General features: G+C 38.3%; 1 protein-coding gene across 1 annotated transcript in view; it reads right to left on the minus strand.

Annotated features, from left to right (window-relative positions):
* Positions 1-2,723: 2,723 nt before the first annotated feature.
* The window catches only part of LOC122787879 (duodenase-1-like), a 278,333-nt gene continuing 259,001 nt past the window's right edge, over positions 2,724-22,055 (minus strand). The window contains exon 5 of the mRNA XM_044054797.1: positions 2,724-2,789. Coding sequence (XP_043910732.1) covers positions 2,724-2,789 — 66 coding nt within the window. The remainder of the gene's footprint in view (positions 2,790-22,055) is intronic.

Below are 22,055 nucleotides of genomic sequence, written 5' to 3' on the forward strand. Positions count from 1 at the left end.
AAATGAGAGACTTCTGATACCTCCCGGTATGTCTGAGGCATCCCAATGACACTTACAGCTTATATGAGATGTTATGGTAAAATAACTCCCAGGTCTGTTGGATCTCCAAGCCATCAGTTAAAAAACAAAATGGAACAAGCTCATCGCCAACGAAAGGCCATCTGATGGTGGCACTCACCCCAAATCCTCCACAAAAGACAACACAAGCAAAAGGAAAAGAAGAACCCTATGTCCAACACCATAAACAATGTTATACAATTATCTGTTTTGAACTAAAAATAAGCCATAAGCCATGTCATCCACCAATCCACCACACACTTCCCATAACTATAGGAGGATGTGTGACAAGTATCACATATCAGACAAAAACGCATGCAGACTGGGTCAATAGCAAACCTCAGACTATTCGCGTATGCAATCCTTCCATCCAAAAAAAAAGAAAACAGCTGCAAGCACGTTAGCCATCTGACCAAATCACTAAACAGTTTCACAATGTCTATAAGCCACACATTGTCCAAGCAAATCTGTCAACAAAATCAATAGGATAAGCAAGCAAGAAACAATAAACGAACCTTCCACAATAAATAAGAGCATTATCAAACCATATACTAATAAAGTATGGATTGTACAACATTATTAGGAATACCAAAAGACAAGGTAAACTAAAAATTATTAGTAAATGTGTGAATTGGAGCAACATACTAACAGCTAATGGAATAATCTGGTTAAACTAGTTAATAACTAACACAAGCCAAAATCATAAAATAAAAAGGTAAGAACAACACTCACCTGGTGAACCGCTTTCATCTTCCTAGACTTCTGGGTTATAAGAAAGAATATGTATGTGTAAAAAACAAAAAAAAACTATATTTTAAATCAGGTTATTTTTTAAGTTTCTTTTTGTATGCCACTTTTTTCCAGGAACCATTTTCTGCAATTCTTTTAAGACTTGAAGTAGCCCAGTCCATTTCATCTATTTTGTCAAGTATTTTATTGGATTTTATGTATGTAATAGCTGTATCTAACTCATCAAATATCTTCAGACCTTCTTGAAGAATGATTTTCAGGCTTGCAGGGAAAAGTAGATGAGACTTTATTTGAGCTTTTTTAAGTTCTTTGAGCAATGGTAAAAATCGTTTTCTTTTAGCTATAACAGAAGATGAATAGTCATTATCAAAATGTATGATGTTATCTTTGTATTTAATTGGTGACTTGGACCAGGCTGTCTTCAAAACTATTTCCTTATGTGTTGATAAGAATCTGAATATGACAGATTTTGTAGGATTACTTTTGGTATTTTTAGATGAAGCCAAGGACCTATGGGCTCTTTGAGTACCAAAGGAGAGGGCTTCAGGAAGCTGTAAAATCTCAGGTGGCCATGAGGTTAAGAACTTCTTCATGATATTTTCTTCCATATTGTCCGGTAGCCGAAAGATCCTGATGTTGTTTCTTCATGATCTATTCTCTAGATCATCTATTTTTGTTTGAAGAAGGGAGTTTTGTTTTAAAAGAAATTCTAAATTAGGTTCATTTTCTTGAATTCTACAGTCCATGCCACGTAATGATGTTTCTATACCTGTAATTTGATTCTTCTTCTTCTTAAGAACTTGATGTAATATTTCCATTTGTTGTGAATGGATTTCAGATCCATTTTTGTCAATTTTTGTTGAGAATTCCTAAATGGTAGCTAGTAGAGCTTGGAGCTCTTTTTTTAATGCTGAGTCCTGATGAGGAGATTTTGTAAAGCTCATATTGAAATCAGATGCCAGAAGCTTATCTCATATATTGTGACAGGAAACAAAACATTTAAAAAATATTATGTTACAAAGTAAACTATTAGATAATCCAAATATATTTAAAAAATTGTTTTTTAGTTAGTTAAATTCAAACATTCCTGTCATAAAGTTTTGAAAAGGCAGAGCTGAGAGAAAGTGATGCTACTCAAGGCTCATCTTGGCCACCCTCCCCCCCCAGTACTTACAATTCTTAAAACCCAGGATTTATGCTTAGCAATTATTACAAAGCACTCTCAGAACTACTCTTTGGGGCATATCTGTCTGTAAGAGTTTTTTTCCCTATAGTAGTTTGCTGTGTTATTTTTTTATTTATATAAATGATTCAGTAACAGACATGGATTCTTCACATCTCTTTATTGCTAATATATAGACATTTTTGACACATGGCTACCTTTGAATATGGCACAGAAATGCATATAAATGTATAAGTAGCCACTGTTTACGTAGCAAAAATCAATATCTGCAAGTTAGTGGATCTGTCAAAGACCTCAAAATTAAACAAATTTATAAAAGATGAAAGGTTTCAGTTTGACTAACTCCATAGACATGTAGAATCATCTTCAGAATAGCACCCTGTGCTAGTTACAAGGTTATTCATTGCCCCCTTAAAAGGATTGTACCTCACAGACTCTACATGCAATAAATTGCTAGTGCATTCATATTGGAGTTTTCATTATTTATTTCTGCTTGGTATATACACACAGCAGCCCTCTCTAGACAACAGAACAGAAGTAACACACCTGATAAATCAGTATACTGCCAGAGGATCCACAATGAAACCTGGACTGACAAGATGCCAAGGAATCACATCATAGGACACTTTATACCAAGTGGGAACACCATTCCTCAATAAAAAGTATTTTCACTGAAGATACCATCAACAGCCCTGAGGCAGGATTCCTCTGATATAATCTCTGTTTGTCCACATTATGCAGGACTTTCTCTCAGCTCTCCAAACAAGTTTTGTATTCCCAGCTCTACTAGCCAGAAATCCTGAAATGAGCAAAGAAAATCCTTCAAAGACACACTGAAGGTAAACATTAGTAAATTAAACAATGGCACCAGTAGCAGGGAAAGATGGACATCAAACATTCACAAAGGGATCATGGCCTCTGTGAAGTGTGTATAAAGTCAAGAGAAGGGAAAGAAATTAATGAGCTGCTGTCCATCATATGTTGGAGAGGGATATACGGCTCTATCATCTGATTACCAAGTGACCTCAGTTCTCAAGAAAGACAGGAAAAAACAATATCTGAGGTATAGTCACCATCATGTGTGTGTGTGTGTGTGTGTGTGTGTGTGTGTGTGTGTGTGTGTGTGTGTGTGTGTGTGTATAAAGTTAAGAGAAGGGAAAGAAATTCATGAGCTGCTCTCCATCATATGTTGGAGAGGGATATACGGCTCTATCATCTGATTACCAAGTGACCTCAGTTCTCAAGAAAGACAGGAAAAAACAATATCTGAGGTATAGTCACCAACAGTGTGTGTGTGTGTGTGTGTGTGTGTGTGTGTGTGTGTGTGTGTGTGTGTGTGTGTGTGTGTGTGTGTGGGTGTGTCTGTGTGTGTGGGTGTGTGTGTGCGTGTGTGTCTGTGAAGTGTGTATAAAGTCAAGAGAAGGGAAAGAAATTCATGAGCTGCTCTCCATCATATGTTGGAGAGGGATATACGGCTCTATGATCTGATTACCAAGTGACCTCAGTTCTCAAGAAAGACAAGAAAAAACAATATCTGAGGTATAGTCACCAACATTGTGTGTGTGTGTGTGTGTGTGTGTGTGTGTGTGTGTGTGTGTGTGTGTGTGTGTGTGTGCATGTGTGAATGGGTCTGTGAATGTGTGTACATGAATGCTTATTATGAGTTTATGTGTGCATTTGTATGTGTTTGTGTATGGGAGGAGTGAATAACAACTACATGATATATGCCTGATATCAATGGGATGTGCAGGTACTGGATGGTGTGTGTGTCTGTGTGTGGGTGTAAGAATAGGATGGTAGGGCACTTAAATGAGGAGCTCATACTCATTTAAACTCCCAGTTAATGAGATGTTGCTTTTTGAGAATTGACATGATTATTAATTGCTAAACATTACAGCAATGCAACTCAGCAGGATGCATTGCATTGCTGTATCCACAGACTGAATTCCAGTCAAGTTTCATTCAACATATTCAGAAAAATATCTGAATAATTACTTCTAGTAACTCTTTCCGTCTGTGACCTCCATAGTAATAAAAGTGTTAAAAACAACAGTAATACTAAGAGGATCATAGTTGCCCATGGCTTGCAAGATTGCCCCTGCCGCACAGTGCCAAATGTCATCAGTTTGCCTCTCATTCTGCATTATATTTTCATTCTTCTCCTAGGAGGGTTTGCAGCCTACAAACGTTGTTGTTCTGTGTGACAACAAATACTCGGGCACCTTTGGGTGCTGCCAGGCAAGCTCTAGTATCATTTGCATTACTGAGCATGCAGCCAGTGTTACTACTAAAGAAAAGGGACAGTTAATGTGGTTCAGACTTGTTAAAACCAGGATATATTGATAGGTGTGGCTTCTTACTCATGATCAGCTTGTCTGCCTTTGAAGGAATCAGCATTTTAAGCTCACTGCTACTGCACCTTTCAGGGAAGACTGAACCGTATTGACATCCTATGCTGCTGAAATGCAAAATTTATACTACAGTTCTGGTTTAGACTTTGCTAAAAACCAGCTACATACTATTGGGGTGAATTTTCTGTAATTGATTCCACCATATAGAGCCTAACAAAGACTGGAAATTGTTGCTTTTTTTCTGTTTTAGTGGCTAGCAAAACTTATCAGCTTTGATCTTGACCTCATGTTCATTCCTACCCACCCCTGCATCACTTCATTTATATACACACACCCAGTCCCACTAACATCCATTGTCATTCAGTATCTAATGAGCAATAATGTCAGCCACTGGCAACACCCACTAAAATTTCTCATACTTAACGAGCTCATAAACTACATCTCCCAATAAGCTTCACCACTCAGTTGTATCTCTCACTGGGTCCATTTTGTAATTTTGAAATACTGAAATCCTGAATTTCAGTATTTCAAAATCACAAAGCTGAAAACCCAAGCACATCTCACAAATGCAACAACACACAGCCACGAAATTCAAAATCCCAAAACTATGCTACTCATACAGTACACACACAAACACAAACCTTCCCCCACAATCAAACAAATGCATATAAACTACATATAACCAGAGGGGAAAGCCACCCTGCACCCCCCATGTGGGGGGCTGCGCCCCACCCCTCCTACTTATATATTCTAACTCTGAGATCGCATAAACAGAAACACAAACTAAACTCACACACACACACATCTTACAATCCCTCACACACACACATCACAGTCACAACACACACTTACACACACTAATGCCCCTAACCAACATGCTCACACACACAAACTTACCTAAATTAAACCCAAACATCCACACACTGCACCAGCGGAAGCAGAAATTCAAAATCTCCATGCTTCGGGATTTTGAATTTCGCTTCTGCTGGTTTTGGAACTTTCAGTATTTGGCTTTGTGATTTCGAAATACTGAAATTCGGGATTCAGTATTTCGAAATTACAAAGTGGACCCCTCTCACTCCAGTACCATGATTATCCATCTTTTCCTAATTTCAGTACTAATACTACTGTCAAATCTTACTACATTCCACCAAATAACATCATTACAAACAAATTCAGTCAGGTTGGAGGCTTGAGCCAACAAAGAAAAACAATCAGTAGGTAGGAAAAATATGTAGTGGTGCAGGGATAAAATGGACCAGGGAACTAAAATCAATAAACTAAAATAATAGAGGAATGAAGACCTATTAGGTGAAATGTTTAGTGGATGCCAAATGAAGTAAACGAAGGATTGAGGGTATTAAAAGGATACAGCTATCTCCCACAATTTTAACATGGAAGTTATGAAAGGGTTGAGCGTTAGTTTTTAGAGGTACTGTTTAGTAAGGTGGTGGGCGTGTTAGGAGGTTCTGGTGGTTACTTTTAACAGCCACTCTTTCCCTGAAGTATATCAGAGTACTGTAGCAAAACACAAGTAAGGAACCTTATATACATGTACTTTGCAATTTAAGTCAGGTGTAAGCAAACAGGTTGTCCGTTGGTAGAGAAATACTTGATTGCAGGAAGGACCATGGGGGCTTTGCAGAGAGATGACAGGAGAGATGATAGTAGTTTTGTATTGGGACCTGGTGCAAAAAACTACAAATATTTTACCCGAAAAAGAAAGGTGCAAGGTTAAGAATACAGTTACTGATGTCCTTCAGTGAACAGAGTACAAGAGCTCAGAAGAGCAGACTGAAAAATATAGTAGCGCAGCAACAGGAAAGAGAATTAAATAACATATAACATCATAATGTTAAAAAGTAAAATAAAACAGTCAAATGATAGGCAATTACAGTGTAAAAACAGTCAAGTGATAGGCAATTACAGTGTAAAAACAGTCAAATGATAGGCAATTACAGTGTAAAAACAGTCAAGTGATAGGCAATTACAGTGTAAAAACAGTCAAATGATAGGCAATTACAGTGTAAAAACAGTCAAGTGATAGGCAATTACAGTGTAAAAACAGTCAAATGATAGGCAATTACAGTGTAAAAACAGTCAAGTGATAGGCAATTACAGTGTAAAAACAGTCAAATGATAGGCAATTCCAGTGTAAAAACAGTCAAGTGATAGGCTTATGGCTGCAAATGATGTATATAACTTGTACAACAATAGATACTGTTTGAGTTCCAGAATTTACTTAAATGGTCAGTGATATTTAAAGCCTAGTTACACAATCGTGCCTTCTTTCAGTTCTGACAAACAGCCTAACTTGGTTAAGTCACAAAAACACAGCAAACTGGAGATAGCTAACCAAAAACTAACACAACAAACTGGAGATAGCTAACCAAAAACTTTAGTTCACCAAGTTATCAGCAATGTAGCATAAATTAATGAAAATTGTACTGCTGCTGTGCCATGTAAAGTGTTGGTAAAATAAAAAGACAGAGGTTTCTTAATCCACCCAAAATTTGTGATGCAACTAGTTCTTGGCAGCCCTATGTCAGTAAATAATACAAATATCACTGCCACATAATGCGCTGTTTAACTGTGGATACTGTAACCGATAGAGAAGATTCAGCACAATCTTCTCTTGGGACATAACCAATACTATTACAGATTTAAGTGCGTCTAGAGTGCAGTGATAGCACAGTGCAGCATACTGAGCCTTAAACCATAAGATTTGCTGTACAGAAGGCCACAAACAACAATCTAGCCACTTATGGCTGTACTGAGTGTAACAGTTAGGGATTCGTGTTTATGCAGCTAGAGGCTCCATTGCAAATTAATATCTAGAACCTTCGCAATATGAGTTTATAAATTATGAGAGTAAAACATCACAATAACAAATTTAAATGATATATACTTACATTTTAGATGCAAAATACCTAGGAACTGTTGTTGGACCACCAGAACCACCAATGCTGGATGAGCAAAGGAATGGGAGATAGGATGGAAAGATGCCAAAACCTGGAGAGGATTTTTAACAGTGCAAGGGATTATGGGAAATGTGCTATGCCTCATAGATATTAAGGGTAGATTAAGGGTAGTGGAGTTACTGTAATTTGTAGGACAGTACCATGGACTGAGAAAGTAAGGGGAAAGCTAAACTAAAAATGGTATCCAGGTAAATATCAAGCTAAAACACAAGAAAAATGTGTAAGAATTCCAAAACGTACTTAACACACCACAGCTGAAATAATAAAATAACATCTTTATTAAAAAAGGGGAAAGTTACTCTGGTCAGAGGCTTGTGCAAACAGAGAAACAATCAGTAGATAGGAAAACTATGTAGTGGTGCAGGGCCATAATTAACCAGGGAACTAAAATCAATAAACTAAAATAGAGAAATGAAGACATATTAAGTGAAATATTTAGTGGATGCTAAATGAAGTAAACTAAGGATTGAGGCTGTTCAAAGGATAAAGCTAGTTCTCTACTATTTTAACATGGAAGTTATGAAAGGTCTGAGTGATTGTTTCTATTGGTAGTGTTTAGTAAAGTGGGATGGGGAGAATGTTAGGCTCTGGTGGTTACTTTTAACAGCGATTCTTTCCCTGTAGTATGACAGAGTACTGTAGCAAAACACAGCTAAGAAGCCTTATATACACACTGCAATTTAAAAGTCAGGTATAAGACCTCAAGTTGTGCATTGGTGGAGAAATACTTGATTGCAGAAAGGACCGCGGGGGCTATGCAGAGAGGTGATAGGAGAGATTATAGTAGTTTTGTATTGGGACCTGGGGCAAAAAACTACAAATATTTTACTTTGCAATTTAAAAGTCAGGTATAAGACCACAGGTTATCTGTTGGTGGAGAAATACTTGACTGCAGAAAGGACCATGGGAAATTTTGTAGATAGGTGATAGGAGAGATCATAGTAGTTTTGTATTGGGACCCAGGGCAAAAAACTAGAAATATTTTGCCTAAGAACTGCTGTCGGACCACAAGAACCGCTGATGCTGGATGGGAAATGGAATGGGAGATAGGAAGGCCAACTCCAATGCATTACTTTTAGCTAATTAGATGAAGTTTTCTGTTTATCTGTGGATTGTAATTTAACCATACTTGCTGCTGTTAACTACTGTGCTTGTGATTTCATTATGAATTATAAATAGCACAACACTTTATCTCTGTATCTGAAGCTGGTATTTGTTTTTTTTTTCCAATATCTAAACTTTCATTTTTTTTAAACTTTAGTGAAACTGGTGTTTGTATTAATGAGTGGTGCTTCTAAAGACCTATCCAACTTCTGCCCAATAGCCATTCTTTCCCCGCGTGCAAAAATCCTTGAAAAATGTATCCATAAACAACTGCTCAACCACTTGCTTTCCAACAATCTCTTATCAAATTCACAACATGGTTTCAGACCCAAACATAGTACTTCCACTGCTCTAATCTCATTTCTAACACAATTCACTCACACCTAAATAAAGAGCAGGCAGTCTCCTCCATCTTTTGTGACATGTCTAAAGCCTTTGACACTGTGTCTTATCAACTTCTATTCAACAAACTCTCAACTTATAGGCTCAGCTCATCATCTCTGTCCTGGTTCCTTAGCTACCTCTCTAATAGACAGCAAACAGCCAAATGGCAAAATTCTGTATCCCCCCTACTTCCCATCTGAGTGGGCGTCCCCCAAGGTTCAATACTCGGCCATCTCCTCTTCATTCTATTCATTAATGATCTTAGCTCTGCAACCTACCAAGCAGACATTGTTCAATATGCTACCCTTGTATGCTCTGTCCCCACACCCCAAGAACTTCAATTAAAAATGCAATCCTCCTTCCAGAGCATAGAAAAATATCTATTAGAACATCAACTTATACCAAACCCTAATAAAACGAAATTAATAGTCTTCGAAAATAACAAAGCCAAACCTTGCCAAGTCCCTCTGTCAATTCACTCCTCTAATGGAACCATCATCGAACTCACTACTGACACAAAACTATCAGGGGTCTCTATAGATAAGAATCTAACTTTCACCAAACATGTTTCCCTTACAATTAAAAAAGTATGCATGAAACTGGGTACCTTATACAGGGTCAGACCATATCTCACCCACAATGCCAGACTTGCCACTGTCCGTTCCCACCTGCTATCCTCCCTTCTCTATGGATCTCAAATTCTCACCAACCTGCGAAAATCTGACCCAAACAACCTGGACTCTTGCTATAATAAGATTGCCAAATTTGCTATAAATGTCCCACACAGGGCACACCACTGTTCTGTCTTCTCCCAATTACAATGGCTCGAATTCCCAAATCTTCTGTCAACCAACTTACTATAATCCACAAATTAATAAACCAACCCACCAGTTGTTCAGCTCTTTCCAAGTTGCTTCAACCCACCAGGAATAACAGGACCCTCAGATCCTCAAATAAACTACTACTAGCGGTAGCCCTCTCACACAACTATCACAGGGGCTGTCTATATTCCCATTACATTTCCAAACTCTAGAACACTCTATTACTAACTGTCCCCAATATCCTGCGTTTAAACAACAACTACTTAAATATCTTACAAACCAGTGGCTCTGCTCCTGCCATACCCCTGGCTAATTGCACTATTCACCCCCCTCTTCAGGGTAAAGGGGTTTGCTGCGCTTCTCTCTCTGTCTTTTTCCTTCCTCTCCCTTATTTTCACCCAATGTACTTCTTATCACTCCCACTACTGTAATCTCCTAACCATGGCAAACTAGCCATTTCCCTATATATGCTACATGCCTAATTATGTTGTAAAACTTTTGACAACAATTCTATTTATTTATTTTTAATGTTGGATAAACTCTGCAGTTGAATTTATGCTTGTAATAATTTGCACATGTTGTATACTGTACTGTATGTCTGAAGAGTTTCTCCCCGGGTCCCAACTGAAAACGGACTCCCAGCCCAGTCAGACACTTCCTGGTTAACAAATGTAATAAATAAATGTTTGCTTGCACATTGTCTGACAGAGCTTTTGCATACTGTAGATTTCAAATATTTTAATTTATAAGCTAGTGAGTAGCTGATTTCATCAAGCAAGGTATGAAATGACAATGTAGAAGTACATGTGTACTAACACAGGAAAGGAATACAAAGCATTGCACATCTAAAATATTGCAGTTGCAATCCACAGAATAGCAGGACAGAACGTGTGAATAAGGGGATACACACTAAGTGTCAGACTGATTGAGCATCTCCCTTAATTCAAATGTAGTGATGCTGATATTAGCATAGATATGTGGCAGGTATGTGTGTGTCTGTGTGTGTGTGTGTGTGTGTTGAACTTCCAAGTCAGGAATAATACATCGATGTCCTTAGAGTGAGATTCAGGATTCATTGTATTTCTTGAGAAATTATATATTTTTCATAGTCATGGAACTTGTAATAACTGGCTTCAAATGTCTGACACAGACCAGTTGAGTTGAAGTATGTAAGTTTTGTAATATTAGTACATCATGCCGACATCAAAGGCCATTGGAAGAGTTTGCAGGTTATAATGTGTGTTCAGGTTTCAAGCTCTGCAACAAAAAGTTTTAGTCACTGCTGTCAGGTAAATATCAAGAAATTATAAAATCAACAGTCAGACTTGCTTCAGCAACAAAAGCAGCAGGTGCAACATTTTTCTACTGATTCATTAAATATCTTGATAGCAGACCAATGGAGGAAGCATGCAGGGGTGAAATGTGGTGTACCAAAGTTTATTTAACAGGAAAAAGTGTGCCATTAGACAGCATTACAACTCAGCATTTCTTTATCATTACAAAACCTTGTGGAAACCACATTTTATCACAGTTTCCTTTTCTCATATAGAAGTTTACCGAACTTTTGTTTTTACACATTACAGTATTTCACCTGACACTGCAATATGACAGCAAACCAAACGATCTCAGCAATGTTTAAAGTTAATTACTTGTTGATGGATGTGAACATTGAAACCCTGAGATGTTAGGTTACACTTTTAAGAAGGTAATGTTCCTGAACAAATTTACTGCCAACTTTGGCTGGGCAAACATGCCTTACACTTGGATTAGCTCCAATTCTGGTTTGGACAATGATGTATATTAATACCATTTTAGTATTTTGCTGAAATCAGTGTTACTAATTCAAGACTCTACCTGTCTCCCCAGATAAACTACACATATAGGCTTCCTCTGTCAAAAAGCAGTTAATTTGTTCAGTTTTCTGCAAATGTGTTTGATAAATCATGTCAAAATTTTTAGTCAGGCTTTAAATATTGCTAAATAGTTTAACTTTCTCAGTTTCTCCTACTGTATCTTTAAACATGCAGGAGTAGCAAGACAAGTTAATTATCTTTGGTTATTGACTCCTGTTGGCGGATGAAAAGCTAAAGTTTAAATAAACCATTTTATAAACTACTTAGATTATCAGTTCATGGCTGATTATTGGGTTTCCATTCTGGAGTTGGTGGCTGCCTTTTCTGGTTATTTAGTGTTATTGTTTTCCAGGTTTAGAGCTGTAACCACTTGAATTTGTTTTATATTTCTTGTCTCAAGAAAGCTTTCTGAAGTCTGTAAAAATGTATGAATGTGTCTAGTTGTTGAAAAATGTGTGACAATGTGTCCTTTTTAGTGAAAATGTAGTAAAACTATGAAATAGGCAAAAGTTGTAATAAGCTAAGTAAAAGGTAATGCTTTTTAGTAAAAATGCAAATGCTGAACAGACTCTAATTGTTGATAACAGTAAATTTTGCATTTTATATCTAGTGGAAGTATCAGTGCCAAATAGATGGTAGCTCATCTGTTTCTAATTGTCATCTGTCTGTTTAAACCTTTTATTCTATGTTTAATTTAGAAAGTATTTAGCTGGTTGTATACTTATCTTTCAGATTGCACTACTTAATTTTATTTCATATAAAGAATTTTTGCATTGCCAGTGGTTTATTAGTATAATGGTATGTGTAATGAACTGGCATCTTTTATGTATTGCTATCCCGTTTTTAAGAGTGATTGCTTTAACTATAGCTAACAAACAATTATATTATGGGTGACTTAATCTAAGAGTAGACAATAATTGTGTTCTTGCTATGCTACAATAGTTTGTTAGAAAGATGTTTGTCCCGATCCCCTTCAATAAAAACATTACACTGAATGACATTTGATGACCTTTATTAAACTTACATAAACATGATTATTAACAAACTTGCTTATTTACTTATCAAGCAGTGTAACCACTCACTTGTCTTTCCTTATCAAGCAGTGCAACTGCTTACTTGCCTTTCCTTATCAAGCAGTGTGACCGCTCACTTGCCTTTCCTTATCAAGCAGCGCAACCACTCACTTGCCTTTCCTTATCAAGCAGCGCAACCACTCACTTGCTTTTCCTTATCAAGCAGCGCAACCACTCACTTGTCTTTCCCAACTTATTGAATTGAACATCCACCACCAGAAGGGAACAGAAGAGGGCAAGCCTGTCCCTCTTTTCCACGCTACCCAAACTGACAAATATCTGTAATCCCCACTAAAAGGGAGGGTGTGTAGCAAGTTCACACCAAAAATGTGACTCCTACTCCAGTTACACTTGCCTAAACCCTTTTAGCCCTCCCTACCCTTACCTAATTTCCTCCCGATCATCCCTCATTCCTATTTAACCCTATCCTCCACTTATCCTCCTAATTCCTACTACTGTATTTATCTGCCCCACTTGAAGATGTTCCTGGACAAGTCGATCTGTTCCAAACCTAATTTGTCCCAGTCCCCTTCAATAAAAACATCACACCGAATGATATTTGACAACCTTTATTAAACTTCCATAAACATGATTGTTAACCAATATTCATTAATTTCAACCAAAACATGATATAGTTGAAAATAACATCCATGTAACATTAACATAGGACAGTGTGATCCCACTCATCCTGATCAGTAAGCAGCATCCATACCTCCACTCACTTACTTATGAAGCACCGTACCAGTCAATTCAGTTACCATTTATTGAATCACCTTCAACCAGATAAGCAGCTTACCTCCACTTGCTTATTTACTTATCAAACAGTGCAACCGTTCACTTGCCTTTCCTTATCAAGCTGCACAGCTGCTCACTTGCCTTTCCCAACTTATTGAATTGAGCATCCACCACCAGAGGGGGAACAGAAGAGGGCAAGCCTGCCCTTCTTCTCCACCCACCAGCCTGACCAGGCTGTTCCCCCTGTTTCTGACAAACTTCCAGCAACCTAACCACCACTAAGACATTAGGCCAAACATCATTTGGTGTACCCCATCCTGTCTAACCAAACTGAAACAGAGTCATCACCTCATAAAACCCTATCACATAACTAACGAAAATAGCCAGTTACCTAAACAGCTGAAAACAGACCACTGATTCCTCTCCTATGTTAAGGTAGCAAACGATAACCTCATAACCTAGCATAACCACTGTGAATGAACTAAATAATCCTTACCTCATGACCAGTGGAAGCCCTGCAATGACTCCAAGGGCATTACCAGCCAACTGGACAACCAAACACTAAGCCCACTGCCAGTAACAACCAAGCAGTGGTATTTGCATACCATCATGCCACATTGTGACACCATTTTACCACCCAATGAATGTAATAACCAAATGAGATCTCTTTAAAGTCAGTACAATAATAATCCTGACATCATACCAACTATCCATTATAAACATAAAGCTTTAAACAGCCATCATGGCATTTTAGCAGCCCAACCACCACAAGCCCTACAAGTTCCATATTGACAACTGAAAATGAACCGTAATCCCCAACAAACCCAAATGAACCTCCTACATCATCCTACAAAACTTCCAACACCCTAACCGCCCATTAAAAGGCATGAAACCAAAACATCTTTTGGTGTACTCCATCCTCCCTAACAATACCAGATCTATGACCTCACTCCCAAAAACCCTTTCACATAAGTAGCTGGAGTAACCAGTAGCCTACACAGCTGAAATAATGACAAAAATGAGATTTCCTTCCTAATAACAATCCTGCCATCACACTATCCCTTATAGTCAAGGAAACCTTTGACACTCATAACATTTGTCAACCAGCAAACCACCCTCGGAATGACTTCAATACATTCATAAAATAAATACCACGTGAAACTTAGCCCAACAAACCTGTATCTGTCAACACCAACCCTCGCAACAAAACCGATCTTGTCAATAGCCAATGTCCGTCCATCTTCACACTATCAAAAATACCCCCGCCCTTCCCACCAGTGAACCACTAACCCAGATTTAGTAAGTTCATACAGCCTTATCACCCATGCAACTATACTAGTTGGAGTTAAATCCTTCTTGACCAGCTGAAGTGACTTATCTTGTTCCAGGCCTGACATAATTAAATCTTTCCCAACAAAGTCCTTCCCACAGGCAGCTGCAACCCAAATTTAGCCAATCTGACAAATGCCCTACTTAAGCCCTCCTTACAAATAGGTGCCACAAACACTGTACCAAGCCTCTAATCCTAATGCCACCTGACCCACCTTGTTTAGCAGCATGATCAAACTCCATATCACTACCATATTAAACAGATGAAAATGAACCCTAATCCTCAACAACTGTCACTAAAACTCCTACACCAAAACAAAATTAAATTAAACCCCAAATATTCAATATCCCCAATCATCCTTCCTTCCATCCAACCAGCCATAAACCAACCCCCCCAAGTTGTCTCCCAACTCAACACCTCCTACCACATTTGTAAACAAAAACAAAAAAAAAAAAAACACACCCATGCACCTACAATGCTCCAAACCCTACCTACTGAAGTCATACATATGGAACCGCCTTCTATCAATCTCTGACGTGCTTGAACGAGCACCGCATAAAGTAAGATTACCTACAGCTTCATTATAAGGCACTCCAGCAACCATAACATCCACCCCTTCAGAGTCCATTACTTTACAAACAACTTCCTTCAGGCCATTGGCTGTTCCTCAGGTCACTGACTGAAGCCCGCTCTGCACTTCCCCATCTGCACAAGAAAAGAAAATTGTTAATTTCTTGGCACACCCATAAGTGTCTTAATGACAACATTAGATGCTGCCTGAGGCCTACCCTGTTCATCAACTGCACTGCCACTACACTGGCCCTCAGCTACCATTCTCAAGAAAGTGCAACCTTGGCAGGTCAATCCCTCTGCTTAGTTCTATAAGCAGCTGTAATCCAACATGCACACAATAGTGACTGTTACAATGCCTAAACAGCAAGTGAAATACCTCCATAACACACCCATACCTCTCATGTGTACCACATCCCAAGAAACATTCCTCATTTAGGATCATAACAGTGCATGCTCTAACTGAATCATTATTTCCTCAAAAAGGTTAATCCATAAGTAAACTAATCAGCACTCAACTGTCGTATGAGCCTCATAGTTAAAGTTATTAGTGAGCCATTCAAATGTTGCACTTATTGCCCATTTGTCCACAAAAAATGGCAGTGTTCCTAAAGGTATTGTGCTTACCAATTCAACCCAATTATACCTGCGGACTCTAACACTACCCAATGATCCCTAACAAACAATGAGAATGAAGACATTCACCTTATATCTATCCACCTCTCACTGTTTGGATTAACCTTGCTATCAGAGCTGGGGACTGAACATAGAGACACTGCAAAGTTTGCAGCATGACCCTGAATCATGAGGTAAAATTCTGTGGCTGCTGCCAGTTCTGGACAACCACAATTTCCGCATACTGCAACTAGCAGTAAAATGCATGCTAACTATACCCCTCAGCCTCTTACAGTGATGCTGCAACAGTAAGATCACAATGCCAGCCTGACAGCAAAAGACCCCAAAACCCCCAACTCAAATGAACATAACAAAAAGAGACCACTTATATCACCTAGGTGAACTAAGTAACAGAAGCCCCATTTATCTTCTTTATTTTTTATTGTATTCCAAGGAGTGAGAAACTTTAATCCAATAAATTGCTCATACATATTCATCAAGGAAAGGCACCATTATTCATTAAATCAGTAGCTTGTTACCAAACAAAATAAGCAGCCATCCATTTTTGACTAACCTTATATTAACTGTGCACAGATGACTAATAAGATTACAAATTTACATATCCTCTTCTAAGATTACATAAAAAATACTCTGTATAGGAATATAGAAATTTCTTTATGCTGCAGGATTTCATAACCGTATATGTCAGTAGGATGATGAGGGAGGGCAACATCAAATGTTATCATAATGAACTCTTCTTTCCTTCCATCCATTTGGCAAACAACTGAAATTACCTCCATGAATGACTCTAGCCGCAATTGTGTATAAGCCATCATGAATCCTTCTTAGGGACCTGCTTCTCAGCTACTCTACATCCCACCAGATATTGGCAGAGAAACTTTTCTCTCTCTCTTTTTTTTTTAATATAGTTGTAGAAAACAAGCAACTCCCATTGCCTACACTTCACACCTCTCAACACCCCAGAGTTTTATCCCTTGTGTCCTAAAAAAACAATTACAGCTGTTAAAATCTTTAAGACATCTTTCATGAACTAAACTGCTGCTCATACATATTCATGCCTCATGTGATATGCTAGTGTTACTTTAAGAAGTTGTTGTTGTTGTGTCTTTTGGCTTTTCTCGGTTAGGGGTCGCCACAGCGGAACTCCGGTCCGCTGATGAGTGGCAGTAGATTTTTACGTGCCAAGTTGCCGGCTCTGATGCACAACCTTCAACGAAGGTACGCCCATTAACGCATGTCTCCACACAGAAGATGCTCTATCTGAGAATCGAACAGGACAATGTCTTACTGTGAGGCGACAATGCTACCGCAGCACCACCACCGCAGTGTAAAGTGTTACTTTAAGAAGTGAAAATGATTAATTGATTAGCACTGTTTGGTGAATGTTCATATAGGCATCTTTTGTTTCCCTGCATTATTCTGCTAAAGTAAACAGCCCAGAGAAACAAGTCTTTGTAAGTAAGCGCCAGGCTACATCTCATCTTTCCTAGCTCCAGGAACACCATATTACAGCCTTAAATGATCAGGCACTATGGCCGCATAACCTAAAGTCTGGACATTTAACAAAATAAGAACAGCCAAGTGGTACATGGTTAAAGCCCCCAAACACATCGTTCAACCCCCTTACCCTGGTCTCCCTAAGCTGACAGCAACCATGCAAATGAGCAGCCACTTCACACCTCTCAACACCCCAGAGCAAATAATCCAACCAAACTGCAACAATGGCAGGAAAAGGGCACAAAACATAGGACGGAATGGCAAACAGCAAAACCCGATCAGCCATGCACTGGCGATGACTGCCGAAAGACTTACCAACCTGACCCAGAATGTCAGACACTGCACCTTCTGATCAGGCTCGCAAACACAGACTCAGTGTAATCAGCCAAAAAAAAGAAGACACCATTCTGTTCAAAATGACAACCACATCAAAAACACCAGTAAGCTACCCTTTCACAATAAGCTGTCACATAGAGAAGTGCAATCCCAAAGAAAAATAAGTACACCAAATCAACATAATCCAAGTGATAAGTGAACTGAACCCGAAAAGAACTGAACCCAGATCTCTTCATCTAGATCTCTAGTCTGCAGATTTGAATTAAGAAACAATTATTTCCCCAGCCTCGAGTCTAAAATCTAGAGATGAAGCTATGACACATTTTTCCTAACTGGATGTTCTTATGGAAAAGTGGTAGAATGACAAGATTTGTGTTAGTACGTGTTTAAATGGTCTGCGCTGCATTGCCTAGGAAACCCCTTTTCTTCGCAGCTCCATCATGTAAGCAAAGATTACTTCCCCTAAATGTGTTGGTTTCTTTTGGCAAATGACTGAAATTACCTCCATGAGTGACTCTAGCCGCAATTGTGTATAAGCCACCATGAATCCTTCTTAGGGACCTGCTTCTCAGCTACTCTACATCCCACCTAATATTGTCAGAGAAACTTTTCTCTCTCTCTCTTTTTTTTTTTTAATATAGTTGTAGAAAACAAGCTACTCCCATTGCCTACATAACTTTTAAGGAGGTACTGATTCTTACATGAAATGACGCAGTCCCCCTGTAATGTGCATGATGAGTGGTAAAATAAAAATAGTCTGCCAACCCAGATAATTCCTGCTATTGTACGTAGGAGTCATGGAAATTGTCCAGTGTCCACTGAACTACTGATTCACCCATTAAAGATCCAAACAAACCAGAACAGTTAATGGCCTGGGTGGCTACTGTGCATGGCCCGCAAAGAAATTACCAACAGCTATGTTAAGCCCGCGAAACATTCCCTCAGCACCACAATGCAAGCCAGCACTGTAGCCCTGCTGTCACAAGGAAATGAAGAGATATCCGGCTAGCATCCCACCACCATCAATAAATGGGGTCAGCATGGGACCATTACCCACCCAGCTACTCTTGCAACCCTAACACCCCCAACAAAATAACCCTATCCGAAACCAAACTAAAACAGATGCTTAATGAGGATCAATAAATACCGAAATCCAGCCCGAGATGACAACTGATAACTTTAAGTCACACATCCAGATCCAGAGATACGCAAAGATCTTATATTTCTCATCCTCAACTGTACACATTAGAACACTGTCCAAACCCATCAATTCTACTAATAATTAAACTAACCCCATAGAAGCAGCAATCACCCGTATATATAGAGAGAAGGAAAAAATATCTTTGTGTGGGGGGCATAACCCACCACCTACATTTGTTTTTATATTGTTAGCTTTCAGTGAAACGAGATCCATAAATATAAAAGCTAAGTAGGTGGGGAGCAATGCCCCCCACAACCCACCAACTATATATACACAAACTCCAGGATTGCACTACAGTGGGGAAAAGGGCATATATGTTTTATTTACCCGACATTCCTTACATTCAGTGAAATGTGATACAGTGAAATGAGTTTTAGAAAAAAAGTCGTAAACAGAAATCTTCCACCCCACATAATGAAGCTGACAGCAAAAGTAAGAATGAGAATCCAAAAAGGACAGACAATAAGAGAGCACAGCGATGTGCTAATAGCAGCTTGTTGGTAAAGGAGCTCTGGAGGTCCCAGGTGGTCAAAGTAATACAAGTAAAGAAAACTGGGGATTCCTATCACTTCATCAGAAGTTTAACTCTATGGAATGCCTATTCATCGAGCCCTTTCATTGAACGTTTACATCATTGAAACTTTTAGTTGGCCATCATTACAAATTTGCTCTTTTCTCCAGTGTAGTGCGATCTCGAGATTGGTATATATAATTATGGGGGTGATGGGGGGGGGGCACAGTGAGTTTAAAATAATGTGCTGTTTGTTATGATTGCTGTGGTGGCCAAGTAGTTTCATTCCCTAGGAAAAAGTTTAGATGATGTAAATGCGATGAAAGGGTGTTTGAAGATTAGGGTTTGATGAATAAGCATTCGCAGAATCAAGCTTTTGACAAAGTGATATAGACCTAAAAACTGATACTATGTGTTATAAAATAATGTCAGTCAAAATTAGTAACCCCTTTCTGCACAGATATGTGCAGAAGGGGTGGGTAACTATTATAACATTCTTTAACATAAGGAAAATACAGTGAATGAAGCATAAGGGTGCAGGGAGGAATGTCAAGCATTTGTAGTGTTATTCGGGTATTGCTTAACATAAATAACTGCACTGGTACATGTAGTTCTGAAGGACATAGCCAAAATTAAGGCCATTAATGCTGAACAATTTAGTAAACTGTTTACTATAGTGCAAATTCTCCTGAAGCATTTGGAGTAGCTCTATAACCAATGCACTAAGCTTCAGAATTGTTTGGAAGACACTGAAGAAATACAAATTTGATATCACAAAATGGAGAATAAAAATCAGTGATGGTCCTGAAAATCAGTCATTGAGATAACCTCAGCTGCCTGAAGGACATAAGGGCCAGAATCCTGTAGGCTTTATCCAAGAGGAAATTATAAATCTAGTGATAAATAAATGACATCCATATTTTCTTCTTCTACATGCATACTCTGTGGGTGTGATTTTTAAACTCTTCATGGACATGTCACAGCTGTTACAAGAGTGAGTTGAGAATAATCAGGTATATAGTAAGCTCCAGATGCATACAGTGAATCACAGCTCATTAGGATAATGCTACCCATGGAACCGAGTCGTATTGCATGTAGTGACTGAACAATAACTGAATTGACTTTTACGCTGGGAGGAGTAATTTATGGATGCATTTGAAGCTGTCATTCCTCACAGTGTATCTTTCTAAATACATGTGTTCACCCTTTTGTCTTTTTCCTCATTCTGATGATTAAATGAGTATTTTACATACCTACATATACATGGATACAAATATTTTAAGCACGGGCATTAATGCCCTTCTAGCCTTCCAATATACCAAAACATTTATTCCCACACTAAGTGTCCAGGCCGTTCTTAAAAATATCTCAGCTAGTGCTTGCTTAAAAGTAATTTGGTAGTCCATTCCATGTATCAGAGAACCAATTACTACACTTCTCATTCCTATAGAATCTTCTGCATAGATTGTATGATGACTATGTTTTGATAATCCCAAACATTCCCAGAGGTAGTTGTCTTTAAATGTCCTATATACTTGAATAAGGTCTCCTTTTAAATAGCTGTATAAGACACTGTACAAGTTCAAATATTTTAGTTTTTCACATCCATGGATGCCCTTGGTATATGCTTAGTTTTTGATGTATTTATCAGAATATTATTCTCCTGTGCCTGAATGGACAATTTTGTCAAGTTCTTTTGCAAACCTGCCCTATCTGGAAAACTCAGAGTTAAGTGATCAGCCACTAGGGCTACCACCTGTCCCTCTTTGAGAGGGACAGTCCCACTTTGGGCAGGTGTCCTGCTAAAAAACCTAAAAAATAGCAAATGTCCTGAGGTTTTAAGACAAAATATATTTCTTATGTTTTCTGTAATAGTTGCATAAAACAGTTATTTTGTATCTGGATCACATAAACATTATATGACATAGCATAAGCAATTCAAATGCTATAAAAATAACCATTTATTTTAGCAAAAAAAGTGAAGTTCTGTCCTTTGCACTGGCTGTGGGAAGGTTTTGTCCTGAAAAATCTCGCATTTCTACAAAAACTGTCACACTTTGGGAAGTTGAAAAGGTGGCAATCCAATCAGCTACTGCTCTGTTGTATTAATCTGTGCAATCCACAATCCAATCTGTTGCATTCTGCTAACCATAAGTAAAATTTTATACTGTATTTTTGCTATATTGTTGATTTTTTTTAAATTGTTGTTGCTGATTTTTTAAAACTGTTATTGTTGATTTGTTGCACTTTTTCTCGGCTATAGTATAGACTACATTCATATCTGCTGAATATGGTTCTGTTTGTTAAATTGAGCATTAAACCAGACTATCTTTTGTTGGAAAGGGCCCCTGTTCACCCTTTTGGCAGGAGTGCAGTTAAGACTCATCTGATTGAAGGTTGCTGGCACAGGGCTCAGTTTTGAACTTTTTTATTGGTTAAATTGTTTAATTCAGTTCACTGTTTTTACACAGGTCCACAGAATTAGGTGATCAACCACTGCACTGCTGTATTCAGATGTGCAAGCCAAGAAATCTGTTGCATTCTGCTAATCATAAGTACAATTTTATACTGTATTTTACACTTTTATACTGTATTTTTGCTATATTGCTGATTTTGTAAAAGTGTTATAGCTGATCTGTTGCATTTTTTCTCTGCTGTAGCATAGACTATATTCAGAGTTGA

The sequence above is a fragment of the Protopterus annectens genome, chromosome 13.part0 (genome assembly GCF_019279795.1).
Source record: "Protopterus annectens isolate FY-2018-M chromosome 13.part0, PAN1.0, whole genome shotgun sequence".
Taxonomy (NCBI): Eukaryota; Metazoa; Chordata; order Ceratodontiformes; family Protopteridae; genus Protopterus; species Protopterus annectens.